The sequence below is a fragment of the Geotrypetes seraphini genome, chromosome 3, assembly GCF_902459505.1.
Source record: "Geotrypetes seraphini chromosome 3, aGeoSer1.1, whole genome shotgun sequence".
Classification (NCBI taxonomy): Eukaryota; Metazoa; Chordata; class Amphibia; order Gymnophiona; family Dermophiidae; genus Geotrypetes; species Geotrypetes seraphini.
Window position 1 is genome coordinate 207,381,840 of NC_047086.1, and position 23,099 is coordinate 207,404,938.

A 23,099-nucleotide genomic window follows, 5' to 3' on the forward strand; every position below is an offset into this window, starting at 1 on the left:
AGAGAGTGAGAAAGACATGGATCAAAAGGGAGATGGAAGGCACAGTGAGAGTTGCTGGATGGAAATGGGGAGCTGAGGGAGACAGAACTGGATCAAAAGGGAAGGGGACAGACATTGGACCAACAGAGGGAGAGAGAGAGATGCCAGACCACAGAGAGAGAGAGAGAGAGAGAGTGAGAGAGAAAGGGAGAATGGGCTTCAGCGGGTGCAAAAGGAAGGATTGGGAAGAGACAAGGACACAAAAGATTGTGAGTCTCGAGGGAGCATAGGGGCAGGGATACAGAGGACAGATGCTGGACAGGACCTATAGAGGCATACAAGAAAGATGGATGGCAAACATAGAGATGAAATGTCAAATGGAAAGGAGACCCTAGAGAGAAAAGAGGGGGAAGGGAACCCCAGAAAAGCAGAAGAAAGACAACACAGGTAGAAAAAAAAGTTTTTTTTCTGAATTTATTAATTGTAATATTTTAGCTTTAATAAATGTATTTTTCCCCTCCTCCTCTGTGCCCACTAGGGAGTGATGGTGATTTTGGGAGGGGGCATCTCCATTTTTCTCCCTGGGGCCCATTCAGTCCTAGCTACAACCCTGAGCCAAAGTAAGGAATTCTGCTGTTAGCAACTTCAAAATTTAGTGTTGTTCCCATACAGCCCGCCATTGTTTCTGCACCTTTTCCATCTCCTACCCCTCCATGTGCCTGCACCCTACCCCTCTCCGGGCTTGCCTGCTATCAGCAGTGTCTCTATGAACTATGAGTGACCAGGCTATTCACATTTCTGACTCCCTGGGCTAGTTTTTCCCCTGGGACATGTAGGCATGCCTAGTGAGCAGCACTGATTCCACGGTTATCCCACTTTCTCATTTTCCTAGAATCTTCCCGGTCAGTGTTCCTAGTGCTTAGAAATGGAGGAGTAGCCTAATAGTTAGTGCAGTGGCTTGAGAACCAGGTAAACTGGGTTTGATTCCTACTGCAGCTCCTTGTGACTCTGGGCAAGTCATTTAATCCTCCATTGCCCCAGGTACAAAATTTAGACTGTGAGCTCACTAGGGACCAGTGGCATAGCCAGACAGTCAATTTTGGGTGGACCTGAGCCCAAAGTGAGCAGGCATCTCTCTTAACTCCCCCCCAACCTGTGCAGCAGTCACTCTTTTTCCCTCCCTTCCTACCCCCCAGCCTGTGCAGCATTTCTGTTTCTTTTCAGGTCGCTCGCAGCAGTTCCTATATGCTGCCAGCGGCTGAATTGGAAGCTTTCCCTCTGACACAAAATGCAAACATGTCATAGAAAAGGCTTCTGGGTCAGCCACCGGCAGCATGTAAGAACTGCTGCCGGCAGCCCATAGCTGCTGGGTGGGTGGGCCTGAGCCTAAACTGGATGGGCAAGGCCCACCCATGCCTGATCCATGGCTATGCCTCTGTTAGGGACAGAGAAAATACCTATATATAATAAATGTAAACCACTTTACTTGTATCACAGAAAGGTAGTATATCAAATCCATGAACATTTAGCTTTACTGCCTATATTCCAGCTGTCAGGGGTGGTGCAGCAATGCTATGGTTTCAATCATGCAAGGCAGATAAGTTCTGTAGAACTCTCCAGACCATGCAACTGGAGTTGCAATATTGCTGCATCATTCCCCCATCATAGTACCATGGGTGGCAGACTCTTGTACATCTTAGAGCAGGGATGAATAATCACAGTCCTTGAGGACCACAACCCAGTTGGGATTTTAAGATTTCCACAACAAATATGTATGAGATTGATTTGCATGTACTACTTCCATTGTATGCAGATAGAACTTATACATATTTATGTCAGATTGTGCTTGTGGCAAAACTGGAAGTTACATCGGAAGGAGGGACTCAGACGGAAGAAGGTCCTGGAGCAGCCCTACATGTGATATTGCCTCTTATTCCACAAAGCTTCAAAAGGCTGGTAGGCCTGCCCCGGAAGGTGCAAAGGGGCCGACCCAGGGGAGTCTCAGGTTTGAGGGATTTTTGCTGGTTTTGACCTGCAATCGAGCGCGAGGGAGGGGGGCTATTGGACCTGCTGGACTCGTGAGAGGGTGCTGATGCTGCACCTGCGAAGGGGGGAAGAGGTTGCTTGGACTGCTGGACCGGCTGGAGATTAAGGGAAGGGAGACAGTTGCTGGATCCAGTATGGGGATTGGGGGGAAGGGAAAAGTGCTGGGCCCATGTGGTGAGTGGAGTAGAGTTGGAGGGAAGAGGTGCCAGACCCACACCTGGGCGCTGAAGGGAAGGGATAGAGGTGTTGGACCCATGAGAAGGGGGCTAGAAGGAAGGGAGAGAGATGCAGGACCTGCAGGGAGGAAGAGAGAGAAGGGAAGGGAAAGAGAAAAGCTGAACCAAGTGGATGAAAGAAGAGTGAGTGAAATATTGAACATAGCAGAGGGAGAAAAGAGAGAGTGTGAGAGACACATTGGTGTAAGGGAGTAAGAGAGGGGAGAAGCTAGACACAGGGAGCTATATAAAAAAAAGGAGAGATGGTGGGCATGGATGGGAGCATAGGAACAGGGACAAAAAGGGTATGCTGCGTGGGGATGGTATATGGACACAGAAGGGTAATGCTAGACATGGGAGGGTATATGGACACAGAGAGAAGATGGCTAGACATGGGGGAGAATAAAAACGCAGAAGAAAGATACTGGATGGGGGGTATAGGAATATAGAGGAGTGATACTATACACAGAGGGAGGCGATCATAGAATGGTGAGATGATGAAGGCAGGGAGATGGGCATAGGGGAAATAGTAGAAAAGGATGTATAGGAGACATAGAGGGAGATGCTGAACATAGGGAACAATACACACACAAAGATAGAAGATGGATGGTGAGCATGGAGAAAGAAGAAATGTCAAATGGTCAGGAGACCCTGGCAAGTGAGTTAAGAAAGACAAAAGAAAAAAGAGACCAGCGCCTGAGACCAAAATGATTTGAAGAATAAAATGCCGAGACAACAAAATGTAAAAAAAAAAAAAAAAAAAAAAGAATTTTATTTTCTATTTTGTTATTAGAATATATCAGATTTGAAATATGCATCCTGCTAGAGCTGGTGTTAGACATAACTGGGGACCGCAAGCCCAGGCTGTGCTTCTTTAGCTTTCAGCTTACTTAGGGCTCTCTTTGACCAGGCCCTAGTTGCACTTCCCTAACACTATTCCTGTTATGTGTGACTGCGGTATTCTGTTAGCATATTTGGCTTATTCAGTTTTCTCGATAATGGAAGGGATATTTGGGAGGGGAGACAGGGGTTTTGTTGATCCTTGCTCTCTATTATTTGTGTTTATAAAATAACAATTCTACAGAATATTGTTTCTTTTTATACTGCCCTGCCTTTTATCTATTCCACTAAGTATCTTTCCCACCCTTTTGTTTTGTCCCTTCCCCATCCTTAAAATTATATGATGTATCCTTTCACCATCATTCCTCTTGTATCCAATGTTTCCTAAGAGTGTTTTTTATTGTTTGCTTCCCCCCCCCTTTTAAGTTTTATTATTTCTTATATTATGTTTTAAATATTTGTACAAATGTTTTCATTTTATGTAAACTGCTTAGGCCTTAGCCGGTATATCAAATGCAATAAACTTGAACATAAAATCATAACTATTCAAGGCTTGTGTGGACGGGATCAGATGGTTTGTGGGGACCGAGCTCGCGGGGACGGGGTGGGGACAGGGACTGAGCTCGCGGGGATGGGGGCAAATTTTTTCTTCGTGTCACTCTCTAAGCGAAAGACAAAGCATGATGAAGTAAAGGAAGTGGTGCTCACCTGGCTTCAGGTGCAGCTGAAAAACTTTTCTGCAGGAATGCAGCCAATTGAACGATACAACAAATGTGTTGTCTTTCATGGGGACTATGTGGAAAAGTGATATGTTCAATTGCTCACCGTTACTTCTATTACATAAGAACATAAGAACATAAGAACTGCCTTCTCCGGATCAGACCTTCGGTCCATCAAGTCCGGCGATCCGCACACGCGGAGGCCCTGCCAGGTGTACACCTGGCGTAATTTATAGTCCATCAAATCCTTATATGCCTCTCTTAAGGAGATATGCATCTAGTTTGCTCTTGAAGCCTAGGATGGTCGATTCTGTCATAATCTCCTCTGGGAGGGCATTCCAGGTGTCAACCACTCTCTGAGTAAAGCAGAACTTCCTGACATTAGTCCTGAACCTGTCCCCCCTCAGCTTCATTACATGTCCTCTAGTCCGTGTCAAATTGGACAATGTAAATAATCTTCTCTGCTCTATTTTGTCGATTCCTTTCAGTATTTTGAAGGTCTCGATCATATCCCCACGCAGTCTCCTTTTCTCAAGGGAGAACAATCCTAGTGTTATAAGTCTGTCCTCGTATTCCAGTTTCTCCATACCCTTCACCAGTTTTGTTGCTCGTCTCTGCACCCTCTCCAGCAGCTTTATATCCTTCTTTAGGTAGGGGGACCAATGTTGGACACAGTATTCCAAGTGTGGTCTGACCATTGCCCTATAAAGCGGCATTATAACTTTCTCTGATCTACTCGAGATTCCTTTCTTTATCATGCCCAACATTCTATTTGCCTTCTTTGCCGCTGCCGCGCATTGTGCCGACGGCTTCAGGGTCCTATCTATCAGTACACCCAGGTCCTTTTCTTGTTCATTAAATGTATTTTGCCTTTACTTTTTGATTTACCCTCATAATAACTTGACAGCAAAAACATTATCAACAAAGTTGTACTACTGAAGGCATCACTCCCCTTAGGTATTATCCGAAAAGGTATCAGAAGGGCCCGTTGAAATAAATGTGTTTTGAGGAGAGATTTAAATTTTTGCATAAACAGGCTCTGCTTTAAGCTCTCAGGGTAATGACTTCCACAAGTGAGGGCCTAAGAAATAAAAAGCACAGTGACCGGGTGCTTTCTGAACAGGCCCGAGCCAGATAGGGGAGATAAAGCAACACTTCTTCCGAGGTACGAAGATAGTAAGCAGGTTTACAGGAACAAAATTGTGATGATAATTACATTACATTTGTGATTTCTATTCCGCCTGTGCCTTGCGGTTCTAAGCGGATTACAGTTAAAAGAGATCAGGACATTACCGAGAGAATTACATTACAACGATTTAAGTAAATTACATGTTGTGGTATAGAAATACAAGTATAAGATATCTGGATTTATCAATAGAATAACTTGACAGGGTTCAAGTAGTTACAAGGTTCAGTGGGGAAAACAATATAGGCAACTGAAGAAAGATACCTAACTTTGAAGGAATCAGTTAAGTGGATACCTAAGGGAGATGCTTATTTAGGAGTTTGGATATTTTTCCATAAATGAGGTTCAAGGGGATGACTAGTGTGTTATTTGCTGGGGAGAGTGCATGTGCGATTGGGGAGGGGAATATTAAGTAAGGACGTGTTTTTTGAAAAGAAATTAAAGAGGGACTTCGGAATACAGAGATTTATGGATTAATATCTGGTGCCAGCATATATGTATTATTTTGTATGATGTTTGTCGCTCCCTTCTTACATTAAAACCCCAAACCTATATTGAGAGGCAGGCACCAGCATAGGGTTAGATTGTTAGCTCACTAAGGACAGAGTAAGTACCTGTATATAATGTGTACAGCACTGCGTACATGTAGTAGTGCTAAAGAAATGATTAATAGAAATAACAGTGGTGGTTAGAATAAGTGCAGAGACTGAGGTAAGAAAAAAAAAGTGGGTACTCCTGAAAACGTGCAGGAAGAGCTTACACACCTCCCAGAGAACTCCGTTCCTCAGGTTCAGTGGCATAGTAAGGGTGAGAGGCGCCCAGGGCAGTGGTGCCCCTCCCCTGCCTTCTTCCTCGCCCCTCCAACGCGCGCACCCCCACTTCCTGTTCCCCATGCCATTTTAACTTCTCCGGTGTGAGCAGCATGCTCATGTGGGGGTCGGCTCGCCATCTGATGTCACTTCCTAGATACGGGTCCCGGAAGTGACATCAGAGACAGCACCAATGCCAACACGGGCAACAACCTCGCGCCAGGGAAGTGTAAAAGGTACAGGGAAGGCAAGGGGCATGCATGCATGGAAAGGAGGGGAGCAGGAGGCGGAGAGAAGGAAGAACATGCCGATGGTGGACCGCCCCCCTTACTATACCACTGCTTAGATTTATTCATTTAATTTGTTTTCTATCCCGTTTTCCCCAAAGAGCTCAGAACGGGTTACAGATCAGTTGCTCTTAGCTGTACCCTTCTTCTCCACTGCCAATTCCAGACTTCGTTCTTTTCATCTAGCTGCCCCGTATGCCTGGAATAAACTACCAGAGTTTGACTGCCACGCCCCTGCCCATGTTTAAAAGCAGCTTTAGAAAATTACTTAAAATGAAGTTACAGGTACTCGTCGACTTACGACCATAATTGGTTCCGACTGACAGGTCGTAAGTTGATCGAGACATAAGTCGGCCCATGTTAGACTAAGGTAAGAATTCTGTATTAGACTGGGTAATGATATTGTAATCATTTTAAAGTAATATTTTATCAACATTTTCTTACTTTCTAAGACAAGCACAGTACAATCCCATTGTGGTGAACATTCGTTGTGGTGCCTCTTCCTCTTTATATTATTACTGCTGCGTAGTGAGACTTGGGAGTGCGGGAGACTGGGGCTGCTAACATCTGGCGGGGAAAACTGTAGTAAACGCGTCGTAAAGTCGAACAGTCGTAACTTGAATAGGTTGAAAGTCGATGAGTACCTGTATTTGTAAATGCCTTTTCTAGATTATGATGCTTTATGATTGCTGCTTGCTGAAGAATTTTTATATAAGCCTTTTTTTTTTCATAGTTGATTTTCTGAGGATTATTTGTTCACGTATTGTTTGATCTTATTTGCTTTATAGAATTATGTATGTAAAATTATGTAAACCGTTTTGGTTTAAACGGTATAGAAATTTTTAAAAAATAAATAAAATAAAAATCTTTTTGATGTAGCCTTCAGTCCATAAATCTACTCCCCACTGTCCTTGCCAGCAGATTCACCATGGCACGTATCCATGTATTCTGTTTGTCTGTCTTGTCTGTTTAGATTGTAAGCTTCTTCGAGCAGGGACTGTTTTCTTCGTGACTCCGTAAAGCGCTGTGTACGTCTGGTAGCACTATCGAAATAATTAATAGTAGTAGTATGTCTGGCCTGCTGCCTCCAAAATAAGGAGTCAGAAGAACTGACATGGTATCTTTAGAACCTGGATGGTATAAATCACAGCTGGGGAACAAAGCTGTGCTATAAACAGAGGCTGTTGTTTAATCACATTAGATCTACATTACAACAAGAAGAAAAATACTATGATTTAGTTATCACTTCAGCTCAAAATGGAGTAAGGCTATTATAGCCATAGTTAAAAAGATACAGAAGAGCTGGAGAAAGTGCAGAGAAGGGAAACACAAATGGTTAAGGGTTTGGAATGCCTCCCTAATGAAACAAAATTAAAAACATGTTAGGGCTTTTCAGCCTGGAGAAGATGGCTGAGAAGGGATATGATAAAGATTTACAGAATCATGAGCGGGATGGAACAAGTTATTAGGGAATGGTTGTTTACTGAGTCAAGAACAAAAAAACTTGTGGAGAAGGAGATGTTCAAGATGCAGGCTTTATTAAAATCACAGTTTACTAATCCACATAAAAGTATTTCAAGGACCCAAAACGTTGGGTCCTTGTTATACTTTACTCCTAAATCTACCACCCCACAACCTCATGCCCTCTAGTTTTATCATTTTCCCTTCTCTGGAAAAGGTTTGGTTCTATATTAATACCTTTCAAGTATTTAAACATCTGTATCATATCTCCCGTTTCCTTCCTCTCCTCCAGAGCATACATATTCAGGTCTTCCAGTCTCTTCTCGTACTTTTGGCACAAACCCTCTACCATTTTCATCACCTCCCTCTGGACCATTTCAAGTCTTCTTATATCCTCCACCAGATACGGCCTCCAAAACTGAACAAAATACATCAAGTGTGGCCTCACCAATGACCTGTACAGGGGCATCAACACCTCCCTTCTTCTGCTGGTTACTCCTCTTTCTAGACAGCCTTCAAGAAGCTTCCTTCTGGCTACAGTCACCACCTCATCACACTGTTCTGTTGCCTTCAGATCCTCAAACAACATTATCCCAAGGGCCCTTTTCCCATCTGTGCATATCAGCTTCTCACCTCACAGCACATACAGCTCCCTCTGATTTCTACTCCCCAAATGCATTACTGATGACACAAAGTTGTTAAATCGCAAGAGAATTGTGAAAAATTGCAAGAAGACCTTGCGAGACTGGATGACTGGGCATCAAAATGGCAGATGAAGTTTAATGTGAACAAGTGCAAAGTGATGCATATGGGAAAGAGGAACACAAACTATTGCTATGTTATACTGGGTTCTGTGTTAGGAGACACTGCCCAGGAAAAGGATCTAGGTGTCATTGTTGAGAATACATTGAAACCCTCAGCTCAATATACGGCAGCTGAGTTTTTAAAGCAGACTTATAAACTCTGCTTTACTATCAGGCTTCTTCTCCGCAGAAATGGGTCATATTGCCTTGTCCCCCATTACTGAAAAAAAGCTGATTTTGACCCTTCCTCACCTTCTAACTACCGTCCCATAGCAAATATCCCTCTCCTGACTAAAATGCTAGAGACCATCATTTCCACCCAGCTCTCATCCTACCTAGAGAGATTCTCCATTCTCTTACCTTACCAATACGGCTTCAGACCCAACTTCAGCACTGAATCCCTACTGGTCTCATTAAATTCAAAGGCGCAACAATTACACTCTCGCAATAAATTTGCTGTCCTATTACAATTCGATCTCTCTGCAGCTTTTGATGTCGTCCACCATGATATTCTAATCTATCAACTTTCCGAGATAGGCATCGACTCCACAGTCTTACAGTAGTTCTCGAACTTCTTACGTTCCCGCTCCTACACTGTCAACACAAATGGCACTACGTCCACTCCTTGGAAACCGACTTCTGGAGTCCTGCAGGGATCACCCCTATCCCCTATTCTCTTCAACATCTACATGACTTCCCTGAAACTCTTCCATCTATCTTCCCTTGAATCAATATGCGGACGACATCCTTGTCCTTCTCGAGACAGACTAGAACCTTACCAACCTCTCTGAGAACATAATAGCTTGCATAACGAAACTCCAATCCTGGTCCCTCTCAGTTCAAATGAAACTGAACGAATCCAAAATGAAACTTCTCTGGCTCAGTCCAAAATTAGAACAACTGCCCACCCTTTTTGCACTGCCTTTCAGCGCCACACTGCAGCTTGAGTTCTCAAGCAAAGTTCTAGGCATCATCATCGACTCTTCTCTTTCCTTCAACGACCACCTCAACTCCTTGGTAAAATCATGCTTTTTTAGCCTCCACATGCTGAGGAAAGTGAGATCCTGCTTCCGCCAACAACATTTTGCCGTTCTTGTTCAATCTATCATCCTCTCCAGACTAGACTATTGTAATTCCATCTAAGTCTAACTAAAAAAAGTCTCCAAAGACTTCAACTGCGACCAAGTTGATCTTCGCAAAACACAAATTTGATCATGCTTCCCACTTCTGTCCAGACTCCACAGGCTCCCAATAATTTCCAGGATTCATTTTAATGCGCCTGCCTAGCTTTTAAAATCCTACACGGCATCTTCCCTCCCCTAATCCCACTATCTTGGAACTCCTCGAGTCCTGACATCACCAGGCCCACCCAAAAACCTCAAACTATCCTTCCCCTTGCTAAAAATTGGGTAAATCTCTCTTCTTCAGAATCACAGGGCTTTGAAACAATCTTACTGCCCCACTACAGAATCAGGGCTCCTTCCAACTATTCGGTAAGCACTTGAAAACTAGGCTTTTCACAAAAATATAATGCTTTCCTCCCCCCTATACTCATCCTCCAAACCCAATGTGTTATTTCTTCCTTTATTAAGCTCTTGTAAACCGTGCCAAGCTCTATAATTATGGAGAGGTCGCGGTATATAAACTTATGGTTTAGTTTAGTTTAATTTAGAATGTTAGGAATTATCAGGAAAGGAATGGAAAACAAAGATGAAAATGTTATAATGTCCTTATATCGCTCTATGGTATGGCTGCACCTCAAAATTGAAATCGACTGTGCTCCAGCATTTACTTCAGAGATTTCAATCATCCATAGTTTTGTATCCACGATTTGAGTGGATGTCTTTTTGTGGACCAATCTATTCGTATCAACCACGAGATTTTTAAGACTCCTGAGGCAGACCATCTGGGCCGAAACATGTACATGTCGAGTCATTGAGTTACTTTTTGGATGAATAAAAGGATATTTTTGAAATACATGAGTCCACCAGTTTGTATAGGACATTTCCACTTCTTTGCTTACGATCTTGTGTTTGTGGATTTGACTCTCCTGTTTTATACTTCATTGTATCTTTGGAGACGCCATGTCTTTTGCCCCTTGGGACAATGTTCTCAGCTATACTGAGGATCACCTGCATAGGCTATTACAAGATGTTTTCGCCTTCCCATCCCCCCATACCTCTTTAAATTGCCAGCGCGAGCAACTTCTCCGGTCTGCTGCTCGCACCAGCCTGGTTCCTCTCTGAAATCACTTCCTGGTCAGAGGGCCAGGAAGTGACATCATAGGGAAAGTGACCACCAGTACGAGCTGCAGGCCAGAGAAGCTGCTCGTGTGGGTGAAGATTTAAAGAGGTATGGGGGGAAGGGAGGGCGAAAGTGTGGCATGGGGAGGGAGCAGGCTTTGGAGAAGAGGGTGTAGTGGGGGGTGCCACTGCCCCGGGCGCCTCCTACCCTCGCTACACCACTGGACACAGCATAAAGATAGGACTGATTTTTATGTGGTCTGATTTGACCACTAAACTTAGGCGGCTAAGTGCTGAACCACAAAAGTGCCAAGTCCCCTCCTGGACACTCCCAAAATAGCCCATTTTGAATTTAGTGGTCTGTGGTAATATTCAATGGCTCCAACTGGTTACTGTATATACTCGAATATAAACCGACCTGAATATAAACCAAGGTAACCTTTTTCCCCCAAAAAAGGAGGAAAAAAGGTTGACTAGAATATAAACAAGGGGTGTTTAATATTCAAGTGCAGTGCAGTGCCTTGCCTTGCCAGGCTCTGCACCCTATTCCCCCTCCCTTGCTGCTCTGCCAGGTTCTGCATCCATCCCCCTCACTCACTCCCTCCTCTGCCCTGCCAATCTCTGCACCGAGCCCCCCTCCCTCCCTGCCAGATTCTGTACCCTTCCTTCCTCCTTCCTGATGCCTTGCAGGCCTCCACCAGGCCTTCCATGAGACCTGATGGTCCAGTGGTGGCCGGGACAGGAGGGATTCCTCTCGCCTCCTGTCCCAGATCAATTCTAATTATTTTTATCTCCTCGCCTTCCCCGCGTACCTTAAATATCCCTGGTGGTCCAGCGGTGAATCACAGCAGGAGTGAACTTCCTTCACTCCTGCCCGTGCAGAGCCACTAGATGATTGGCAGCCGGGAGTTCTCACGGTCCCAATTAGCTCAGTGGTATTCAACCCAGTCCTCAGGAACCACCTGGCCAGTCGGGTTTTCAGGACATCCACAATAAATATGGATGGCAGAGATTTTGAAAACCCGACTGGCCAGGTGGTCCTCGAGGACTGGGTTGAATACCACTGAATTAGATAGTGGTTCTGCACGAGCAGGAGTGAAGGAAGGTCGCTTCTGCTGCGATTCACTGCTAGACCACCAGGAATACTTAAGGTACGCAGGGGAGGCGGGAGGGATCCCTCCTGTCTCGGCCACCGATAGACCACCAGGTCTCAGGGCAGGCCCAGCAGAGGCCTGCAAACAGGTTCGGGAGTGGGGGGGGGGGGCAGGTCAGTACTGACCCGAATATAAACCAAGACCCCATTTTGGGCCATTGGAAGTCAGTGCTCCTGGAATGGAAAAAAACAACACTGCTTGAGAAGGTGACAGCAAGTAGTATTGTTATTGTACCATGGAAGTCAGTAACCTCTGGTATTGAGCTACTCCTGGTTGGAAACTCCCTTAGTAAATTAAAGTGCTATAAAAGTCTGACTTTTACCATACCTTGATAATTATCCTCCTTAAAATTGTATCAGTGAACTGACAGTTTATAGGGAAACAAGAGAAAAATGTGTAGTAATCCACTCTCAAAGCAGATCATTTTCATATACCCACCCACAGATTTCCTTACCACAACACAGAACAATCAAAACCCTCAGGAATGGGGGGTCTATCCTGCAGAGAAGGGAACTGTGTGCCAGTGAAACCAATTCAATTATGCAGTTTTCTACTTGTAAATTCTGGTTTTAGGAGATATATACCCAGGTCGTGATACTCTGAAGTCAGGTCTCAGGATGTTTTGCATTGATTAGTGAATTTATAGTCTCTCTTTCAGATAATAAAATAGTTCTCAACCTTTGCTGCCTCTGCTTCTCTGGTTATGTCTCTCTCTTTTTCTTTTTTTTAAATGTTCCTCCCCATGTAAATCTTTAGTAAAATCTTTGTCATTAATTTCCTTCTTTATTTCTTTCTGTTTTAGATTTGTCTCTTCCTCTTTCTTTGGCTCTTTCCTTCAGCAGTGCATTTTTCATTACCTTTTTTTATCCCCCTCCCTTGCCTCTTTTTTTCCCCTGCTTTACTAATCTCCCCTATATTTCTTTCTCTTCCCATTACCTCTTATTTGTATCTTCTTCCTGTGATCTTACTCTTCGCCTCCATAGTCTTGGGCATTGCCATCTTTTTTTTTTCTCTAGCACTTCTCCTCCAGTAGTGCTAATCCCCCCCCGCCTAGATTAATTCCTGGTGCTTTCTCTTTCGCTTTCCAGCTGAGATTTATACTAGCCACAGTTTCTTTCCGAGAGAGTTCTCCTCCCACCATTACTTCATTGGTCAGGAGAGCCCTCCCTTATTCCGGAAACTGTAGGGGTATTTACCTTCAAAGGATAGTACAGCCATTAGAGGTCTCTGCACTCCTTAAGGGAACAGAACCCGAAGTGTCTCTACAAAATTTTAATAAACCAAACCAAAAAAGAACAGTAAAAAAGAAAGGGATGTGGCCACTTGAGGATAGAGGAATACTGGGCAAAAGGGGGATAGAAAGGAACACAAGTGGAACTAGAGAGAGGAGACAGCACAAGAGAGGTAGACATGGGGCAAAAGGGGGAAAGATATGAGGCAGAGAAGGGAAGAATTAAACCAGTGGCACTTTTGGCTTTAGCAGGGCAGAACAGAGTTGGGTTTTCCTCTGCTCTGCTCTTCATTTAGCCCTCACTGGAAGAGGTAGGGAAGGAAGGACTACTAGCTGCCAGGGGATCAGGGCACAGAGACAATTTGATCCTTGGGCTCATGATGGGTAGGATAGGTGCAGTGGAATAAATTTCACCTAGCAGTCCCTTCGGTGCAAGGAGGCCCAGGGAAGGAGGGGCCCACCTATACCATCCTTATATCTTCTAAAGTGGATCCCTCCTACTCTGGGAGCCTTTTCCAATAGTTTGCTTAGGGGCCCTTAATTTGGGTTTCTTCTGGTACATGGGGATTACCTGGGGTCCTCCAAGCCCTGCCATTGTTTTTGGGTTGGCTACAAGGCATGTGAGTTACAATGGAGCCACTGACCCTCTGTCATTGTCTAACATGTAATTCTATTTTCCCCCTTACTCTTCCATTCAATATATAAGCTCATGTAAACCTTTTCCTTTCTCTTCTTATATTTTAAGCTCTTGTAAACCGTGCTGAGCTCCACTTCCGTGGAGAGGATACGGTATATAAACTTAAGGTTTAGTTTAGTTTGTGTCAGAGATGGGAGGGGGATGCTATGATCTGCCAAGCTTCCATACTTGTTCTTATGTCATAGTGTGGGTAAGAGGAGACTACGATGATCCTGTACTTAGGGATGCATGAAAGGTAAGATCATCCCTGCTTGCTCCCCCCCCCCCACCTCCTCCTGGGCAGGTTCCCTTTGTGGGAAAAGTAGCAAATACAGGTGAGGAGAGGATTGCAAGGGTGCAGTGATTCTTGTTATGCCCTAAGTTCACAGCCACGGCTCTGTCTGCTAACTTTATACAATGCTAGAAGGTTTAAAATGAACAATTGCAAAATAATTAGGAGGCATCATAAGCCATCAATCATCCCGGTAAGGTTTGGTGAAAATCCAACTGAATATGTTAATGGCTTTTGCTGCACAGTGCTGCTTGCGTTAATGTGGCATTCTCTGTTGTGCACAAGTGTACACTGTTCCAAAAATCCATAACCTTCAAACTATATTTTCTGTGCACATAATTCAGTGATACCATAAGAGACCATTAGCAGCACTAATGGAAGCCGACTTCAACCATGGTTTTATAAATGCTGAGTAAGGTTTTAAGTGAATCTAGTTCCCTCGTTTTACGCAATAGGGAGAAGAAAAAAAAACCCCTAAGGGGCTTGATATTTTAAATGATTTCATCAAGCAGAAGAGGCTCCTCCCCAGCCCTACAGCCATTATTTAGTACCATCTAAATGGAGAGTGCCACTGGATAACTGCTCTGACAGCTGTGGCAATATCCAATTAGTCACACTAAAAGTTTTAAAGAGGAATAAACCATATAATCTTACTAGCAAAGCCTAGAAAATAGAGAGAGTATAACCAGAAAACAGGCTAAGCACATTAGCAATTATATCCAATACAGAGACTGCCCAAGTTTCAAATAATGGAGAAAAAAAGGCCTCAGATATCTTGCTCCAATAAGTCTCAAATTCATGAAACGGAATATATTTTATATATAGGAGCTTCTCCAGTCATTGGTCACAAAAACAACCACTTTAAGTATATCACTGTATTGCAGCCTTCAAATAAATTGCAAAAATGTGTCTTTAAGCACAGTTTTCATAGACACAATCCCATATCAGTCACAGCTCACAACAGTTGGGAAAAAGCAAAGTCCAGCTGTACTATATTCTTTATCTTGCATTCACAAAAAGCCCAACAGTGGCCCTGTTTCGCCTGAAGCTTTATCAAGGACTGCGGCATTAATTCTCCATCAGCAGTTTTCGTCAAACACAAAAATTCTTCACCCTCACTTAGAGATTGCACCAAACGGCTCAAAACACAGAAGGGGGTGGGGGCTGACCAATGACTGGAGAAGCTCCTATATATAAAATATATTCCGCTCATGAAGTTGGAACTTGTTGGAGCAAGAAATCCGAGGTCATTTTTTCTTCACTATTTGAAAACTGTGCAGTCTCCATTGATACAGTTGCTAATGTGCTTAGCCTGTTTTCTGGTTTTACTCTATATTTCTTAGGCTTTACTATCCAGTTAGTGCCAGGGTGGTTCAGGGATGGAGTTGGAGCGGAGCCAATGTTTGGCAACAGTACCCCGATAAATGTCCAGTTAACTTAGGATAGAACAGTGTATCACAAACTATGTGCTGCGGCACACTAATGTGCCCTGACAGATTCCAGGTGTGCCGCGAGATGCCGGCGAGGAGAGGCACCGGCGGTGGCTACTGCTTACAGGATGTGCCTCTCGTGGCGAGAGGCACATCCTATGGTCAGTCAGCCTGCGCCTGTGCCTCTCCTCACCTCTCCTTCTGCACTGGTGGTAATAACAGGCTCAGGGCTGCGGCTGGAGAACATCCGAGCATGAGCGTCTGTCAATCTGATGACATCACATGTGACATCAATTCCTTGATGTCCGTGCATTTCCGGGTTCCCTCCAGCCGCGGCCCTGAGATTAGTGTACTGCAGCTTAAAAAGTTTGCGATACACTGGGATAGAAGAAAGGCTTTCCTAAATTAACCAGGTAGCAAATCGGGTACTGCTGTTAGATTTCAGTGGTACTTGGATAGGTCCCAGTGTTTCCCTTATACCTAAATCAGTACCAGTAGCCGAACTGGGACTGGCATTAAATATCTGGGTCTAATTTAGCCAGTGGAACCTGGCATTTAAAGAAATGCTGACTACCACTAAGTGGTAAGGAGCAGTGTGGGGGGGGGGAAGTACACAGGCACCCGTCCTCCTCTCCACCACCCCTAATCCTTCCCCACCCCACCGCCATGCATGCGAGCCGCTTCCTTTCCCCAAATCTCTGTAATGTTCCTGGAGCGAGCAGGAATCTGTTGTAGCGCCAGCGTCAGCTCTTCCTCTGACATCACTTCCTGGACCTACGACTAGGAAGTGACATCAGAGGAAGAGTCAACACTGGCGTGACAGCAGGCTGGGGGTTGCTGCTCATGGCAGGAACGTTACAGAGGTATGGGAGAAGGAAAGTGGTGTGCATGGCAGGAGGGGGCAGGGAAGGAGTGTGTGGAGGTGGGAGGGCGAAGAAGAGAGTGGGGGAGGGACGCCTCTCACCCTCGTTATGCCACTGCTGCCACTGGCTGAATATTGCCTCTCCCCCCCCCACCCCCCAATATCTTTAAATCATTTTGGTGGCAATTTAAAATAAGCACAATGATTTTAAAGGCCCTCTCACCTATACAGACTATGTCCATGAACCCATACATGCCATAACAGATCTGGAAGAGCAGGTCCTGGCGCTGCCATTTGGCAGAGGGACTGAGTGATGACCATATTAACCAGGAGATGCTGGCGATAAGGAAGAGTGAACCCAAGATGATGGCTGCTATCTGGACCTTCTCAATCACCGTCAGAGAGATTGCCTGCCACTGGGAAGGTAGAAATAACAACAAGAGTTAATGCCAGAAGGCATGCAGACATGCAGCTGCAGTCACTGTTCCCTCTAAGCCAGTGGTCTCAAGCTCGCGGTCCGGGGGCCACATGCAGCCCGCCAGGTACTATTTTGAGGCCCTCGGTATGTTTATTATAATCACATAAGTATAATAAAACAGTTTCTTGATCATTTGTCTCTTTAGCTATAAATTACAATATTATTATTAAGACTTAGCCAAAAGGAAAGATTTACAAACTATAAAGAGTTTTACCTCATGCAAAATTGTCATTTCTTTAATAAGATATTAACTATTTTTTTTCTGAGGCCTTCCAATTACCTACAAATCCAAAAATGTGGCCTTGCAAAAGGTTTGAGTTTGAGACCACTGCTCTAAACCAGTGGTCTCAAACACGCGGCCCGGGGGCCACATGCGGCCCGCCAGGTACTATTTTGAGGCCCTCGGCATGTTTATCATAATCACAAAAGTAAAATAAAAAACAGTTTCTTGATCATATGTCTCTTTAGCTATAAATGACAATATTATTATTAAAACTTAGCCAAAAGGAAAGATTTATAAACTATAAAGAGTTTTACCTCATGCAAATCGTCATTTCTTTAATAAGACATGAACTATTTTTTCTGAGGCCCTCCAAATACCTACAAATCCAAAATGTGACCCTGCAAAGGGTTTCAGTTTGAGACCACTGCTCTAAACTGAGCGGGAGTCCTCCACTTACAGTCCTGCCAGTAGAGGGTGCTGTTTCACTATCACATTTTCAATAGTGAGGAACAGGCAAGCTCTGAAAGACTCTAGGGAACTTGCCTATCATTAGGGATTGAAAACACAATATTAAAGAACTACCCTCTTCCCCCGGCAGCAATGTAGTTGGAAAACAGCTGCTCGTTTAGAGGGAACGGCGTCTGCAGTGTTGCAAGAAAAACTATATCCTATAAAAAGAAATTAGTTCATAGAAAAAGAGACGGGAGAAAGAACCATAATAGTATTAACTTGTTCCTGAAGACTTGGAGCATCTGGCAAATCCTGCATATAAATAAAGTGCCGATTTCTATGGGAGTAATAAAGAAAAATAATCCCAGCAATATTTAATCTCTTCAGCCAGCATTGCTTTCAAATGCCAACCGTGATGTTTATTTATTTATTTCAGATATTCAGTGCTGAATGTCTTGTTATAAGCTGCACGCTGGAACATATCCGGGTATGACTGGTATGCAACTAGATTGCTGTGCCAGCTTACTCAGATCCAGGTGCTGGTGCTGACTGTACCTGGACAATTTCCAGCTCTAGCCCAGATTGCTCTGGTGCTATTCAGACAGTGTTGAGAGACTCGGTTATGATTTTCAATGGTATTAACTAGATCAGTGTTTCTCAACATGTGGTCGCGTACCCTTGGGGGTATGCGGGCTGCTTGTTGGGGGTACGTGGTATGGCCACTGCGGAGAATATTCCCTGCACGCCCATCCGTCGAAGCTGCGCTGCCGCCGCTGGGGATCCCTCCTTGCTGCCCGACCCACCCGCTGAAGCCACTGCTGGGGATCCCTGCCCGCCACCCCCCTCTCCTGCCTCCCTTCTGAAACCGACCCACAGGGCTTCCCCTCTGAACGTCAGAGCTGACATCAGAGGAAAGCCTTCTGGATCAGTGGGGGGAAGGGAAGGTTCCCAGTTACCTCCATGCCACACTCACTCTTTCACCAGTTTGTTGGGTGCAGCTGGCAGCGGATCACATGCAGCTTGTCGCTGACCCCGAAACCTTCTCTCCAACATCAGAGCTGACATCGGAGGGAGGGCTTGTGGTTCAGCCATGTGCAGCATGTGAATCGCTGCTGCGGGTCCCCCCCAACAAGCCGCTGAAGGCAGATGGAGCGGCTCGAACAAATAAGGAGACACGATCTTTCTGGGACAAAGGGGAAAGAACACTTGGGGGGCATTGGAGGGGCACAATTCTGGGACCGGCTAGAAGACAGGGAGAGGGAGGGGGAGGAGGCAAGAACTCGACTTAGAAGGAAGGGAGGTGGCATGAACATGGGACACAAGGGAGAGAGGAAGGGGGCACTAACTTGGGACATAGGAGGGAGGGAATAGAAAGGTAGAATTGTTGAGTATGAGTGTGTGAGTGAGAGGGAAAGAGATGGCACATGGGGAAAGGAAGAAAGAAGAAAATTGGGCATACATTGAGATGCATGGGGAAGAGAAGGATGAGAGGGAGAAATGTTGGATATGGTGGTGGAGAAGGAACAGAGGGACAGATTGAAGGGGATGCAAGGGTGAAGAATATTGGATATAGTAATGGAGGGAGAGATGTGGCATGCTGTTGGAGAGGGGTGATAGAAGGAGAAATGGGCATGGGGCTGGTGGGCAGTGGTGAAAAATGCTGCACATGATACGGGGGATGAGAAAGGGAGAAATGTTGGACTCATGGAGGGACAAAGAGAGAGATGTTGATTGGGGAAGGGAATGAGGTCCAGAGGAAAGGAAGCGTGCAGGAGGGAGAAAGAAAGAAATATTGGATGCACAGTCAGAAGGAAGTGCAACCAGAGACTCATGAAATCACCATCCAACAAAGGTAGGAAAAATTATTTTATTTTCAATTTAGTGATTGAAATGTGTCCTTATTGAGAATTTATATCTGCTATCTATATTTTGCACTATATTTTACTATTTTTCTATAGTTGTTACTGAGATGACATTGCATATTTTAAAGTCATCTGCCTTGACTTCTTTAAAAAAAAAACCCCAAAACAACCTGAATATAAATGATAATTAACATTTTCTCTGCATACAGTGTACTTGGTTATTTTTAAATTTTGTGGTTACCATTATGTATTAACTAGTCTTTAAGCCCGTTACATTAACGGGTGCTAGAATAGATGTGTGTGTCTGTCTTTCTTTCTTTTTCTCTCCTTGGCCGCTTTCCGTCTGTCTGTCTTTCTTTCTGTCCACCACCACCCCTTGCCCGCTCCCCCTGTCCAGCAGTAGCCCTTCTCCCTTCGTTTTAAGTCTCCTCCTGTCCAGCAGCACCCCTTCACTGCTTCCCCTGTCCAGCAGCAGCCCTTCTCCCTTCGTTTTACTTCCCTCCTGTCCAGCAGCACCTCTTCCCTGCTCCCCCTGTCCAGCATTAGGCCTTCTCCCTTCCTTTTACCTCCCCCCCTGTAGGCATTTTCCCTTCCCTTTACCTCCCCCCATGTCTAGCAGCACCTCTTCCCTGCTCCCCCTGTCCAGCAGTAGGTATTTTCCCTTCCTTTTACCTCCCCCCGTCTAGCAGCACCTCTTCCCTGCTCCCCCTGTCCAGCAGTAGGCCTCCCTTCCTGTTACCTCCTAACCTGTTCAGGAATACCTCTTCCCTGCTCCCCCTGTACTGCAGCACCCCTTACTTGCTCCCCCTGTCCAGCATCTGGCTTCCTGGTCGAGCGTGTCTGCCCTCCTCTTAAAAGCAGCCTGGTGAGGATCGCGGCCGGCTGTAGTGAACCTTGCAGGCCGCTCTCCATGTCGGTAGCACGTTCCCTCTGACGCGATCCTGTGCGTCGGAGGGAACGTGCTACCAAGGTGCAGAGCGGCCTGCGAGGTTCGCTACAGCTGGCCGTGAACCTTAGTAGGCCGTTTAGAAGAGGAGGGCAGACAGAAGAGCAGCAGCGGGCCTTACAGTGCTCGCTGGTTGTTGTGGAGAGGTCTGCCACTGCCTGGAGGAGCTGAAGAGCAGGGAGGCCTGCATTTTACAGATTCTCTGCCGGCCACTGGCACAGCTAAGCGCGCATGCGCACTCCTGCCGGCCACGGACCTACGGATCATGGATCATGCAGGTAGGAGTGCGCATACACGCTTAGCGTTTTATTATTATAGATAAGATTATATTGTGTGTATATGAAAAATGGATGGAAGAAATTGTATTACAATTAGAACTATTATTATGGAGGTGGAGTCAGGGCCAGCGCCTTGGTGGGTCTGGGGCGGAGCTTGGGCGTGGGTACTCAGTTGATATTTATTAGACTTAAGGGTTACTTGGCTTGAAGAAGTTGAGAAACACTGACCTAGATAATGCTGATGAAAATGAGTGGCAAGCCCTGGCGAGTGGCACTTAGCCAGCTAGGAGGGGATGCTATCCTGCTGCTGAATATCAGGCCCAGCACATCTATCCATCTCAGCGGTGGGCAACCTTAGTCTTTTGATACCTGAAATCCAGTCATGTTTTCAGGACTTCCCTAATGAATATGCATGAGATCTATTTGCATACAATAGAAGCAGTAAATGCAAATCAATCTTATAGATGTTCATTGGGGAAATATTAAACACCCAACTGGGTTGAAGACCTTGAAAACCAGGGTTGCCCACCCCTGATCTATCTAAATGCTAATCTTCTTCTAAGGTCTGACATCTCTCATGTCTTTTGTTCCTCACCTTCCTCAAAGAATTTCATAAGGGACCACATACATCCCAGGACTGGGATCTTCCACACTAACAGACCGCACAGTTGCAAGTTAATTAGGTACAACTTTCAGGTTATTTATTTATTTACATTTATGTTCCACATTATTTAGAATTCCTATGAGCGTCAAAGCCTGAAGCATGTGCAGATGTATGTGGAGCTCATCGGGGCTTTCCAAAACATGGATAAACTGCCGGGTTTGGAAAGTCCGTTCAGGAACCTGGACAGTCCTCTAAAAAGAGGACATGTTTGGGTTTCCCCGGATGACTGGTAACCCTAATCCCATGGATCGACAACCTTCATACACAGAGGGATGCAACACTGTAATATTGCAGGCCTCTAGGTGTAATATTGACACAGATTGTCAGTACTAACCATAGAGGGCTGCAACTTAACACAATGTTGGAACCGGACATGACCAAAGCTCCATAGCCCACCTGTAATAAATACATTTTAGTGAGTAAGATTTTTACTAAAAACAATAGAAACAAACTATTTTCAAAATACAGTATTTAAAATCATGTTTTCTGTCTATATTTCCCATGGTCTCAAAGACCACATAAAATTAAATGGCGGCTGCATTTGGCCCACAGGCTGCTGCTGGTTGCCCACCCCTATTTTAGACTTTTTCACAAAAGCTCATAACATCTTCGAGTTCCCCTGGCCACAGTAAGGTGTCAGGTCAAAAGCGCACCGGGACAAAGGTGCGCGCAGACAATTGAGCGCAGCGTGGAGGTGCGCGCCACAGAAAATTACTGTTTTTACGGCTCCGACGGGGGGGGGGGAATCCCCCCACTTTACTTAATAGAGATCGTGGGGGCGTTGTGGGGGGTTGTAACCCCCCACATTTTACTGAAAACTTCACTTTTTCCCTGTTTTTAGGGAAAAAGTTAAGTTTACAGTAAAATGTGGAGGGTTACAACCCCCCAAACCCCCCACAACGCCGGCGCGATCTCTATTAAGTAAACTGGGGGGGCTCCCCAACAAAACCCCCCGTTGGAGCCCCTAAAAACTGTAATTTTCTTCGGCGCGCACCTCCGTCTTGCGCTCAGTTGTCGGCGTGCGCCTTTGTCTTTCGCCGAGTTGTCTATGAACCCCATAGTAAACCCTTCCCTTTCCCCAATCTGTCACCCACCTGAAGGGGGTTTTTAGTGCTGATGGCTAAGACTTGGTATTTGAAATAACACAGCTCACAGCTCCATGACCCTCTTTCACTGATCCACCGAATCAGGCAAGGCTGGTGAGTGCAGCGCACGGATCCATCACATCGACACGGACTGAGCAATTCCCCCTGGAAGATAAAAGATGATTTGAAGTGGGAGTTAAATAATTTAAGGTACTCACTAATACATAATGATGGATAATCTGAAGATAAGAGACAATCTGCCAGCCAATCAGCTTCATCTAGGGTTAAATATCCCATCTCCCATGTTTCCTACAATATGGCATTGTGATATCATATGAATGAACAAACGCGCACACACGCAAAACTAAATATAAGGCCACTATTCAAAAAGGAGTCATTCTGCAAAACTGCAGTAAGCAGTAGCCTGCGCTTACCGCACATATAAAGGGCTTACCACTTAACTGGTTATTGCTGCTGAAAATATGCAGTTAGCACCTAAGTGAAAACTGGCTTTTTGGGGGGCGGAGCCAGCACTTGGCTAATTAAGTGCTGATATTCAGCACTTAACCAGCCAGGTTAACCCCATAAATGGGAGCACATAAAAGTCTGGTGAAATGCTGAATATTGCACTTAGCCAGCTATACGTAAGGTTACCAGACGTCTGGGAAAACCCAGACATGTCCTCTTTTTAGACTAGAGGATTGTCCGGGTGCCCTTGGGGATTTCCAAAGCCTGGCAGTTTGTCCAGGTTTTGGATTTTCACGGCTCGGGGCTGCGTCTGGAGGCCCTCTGAACAGGCGCAGACATCAACACAATGACGTCATATGCGCACACGCCTGCACGCGATGTTATTGTGTCAACGTCTGTACATGCGCAGAGG

General features: G+C 45.2%; 1 protein-coding gene across 1 annotated transcript in view; it reads right to left on the reverse strand.

The window, feature by feature from the left end:
• The window catches only part of MARCHF9 (membrane associated ring-CH-type finger 9), a 223,531-nt gene that overhangs the window by 3,274 nt on the left and 197,158 nt on the right, over window positions 1–23,099 (reverse strand). Inside the window, exons 2-3 of the mRNA XM_033938841.1 lie at window positions 22,229–22,384; window positions 16,457–16,649 (exon numbers count right to left, since the gene is read on the reverse strand). Of these exons, the coding sequence (XP_033794732.1) occupies window positions 16,457–16,649; window positions 22,229–22,384 (349 nt within the window). The remainder of the gene's footprint in view (window positions 1–16,456; window positions 16,650–22,228; window positions 22,385–23,099) is intronic.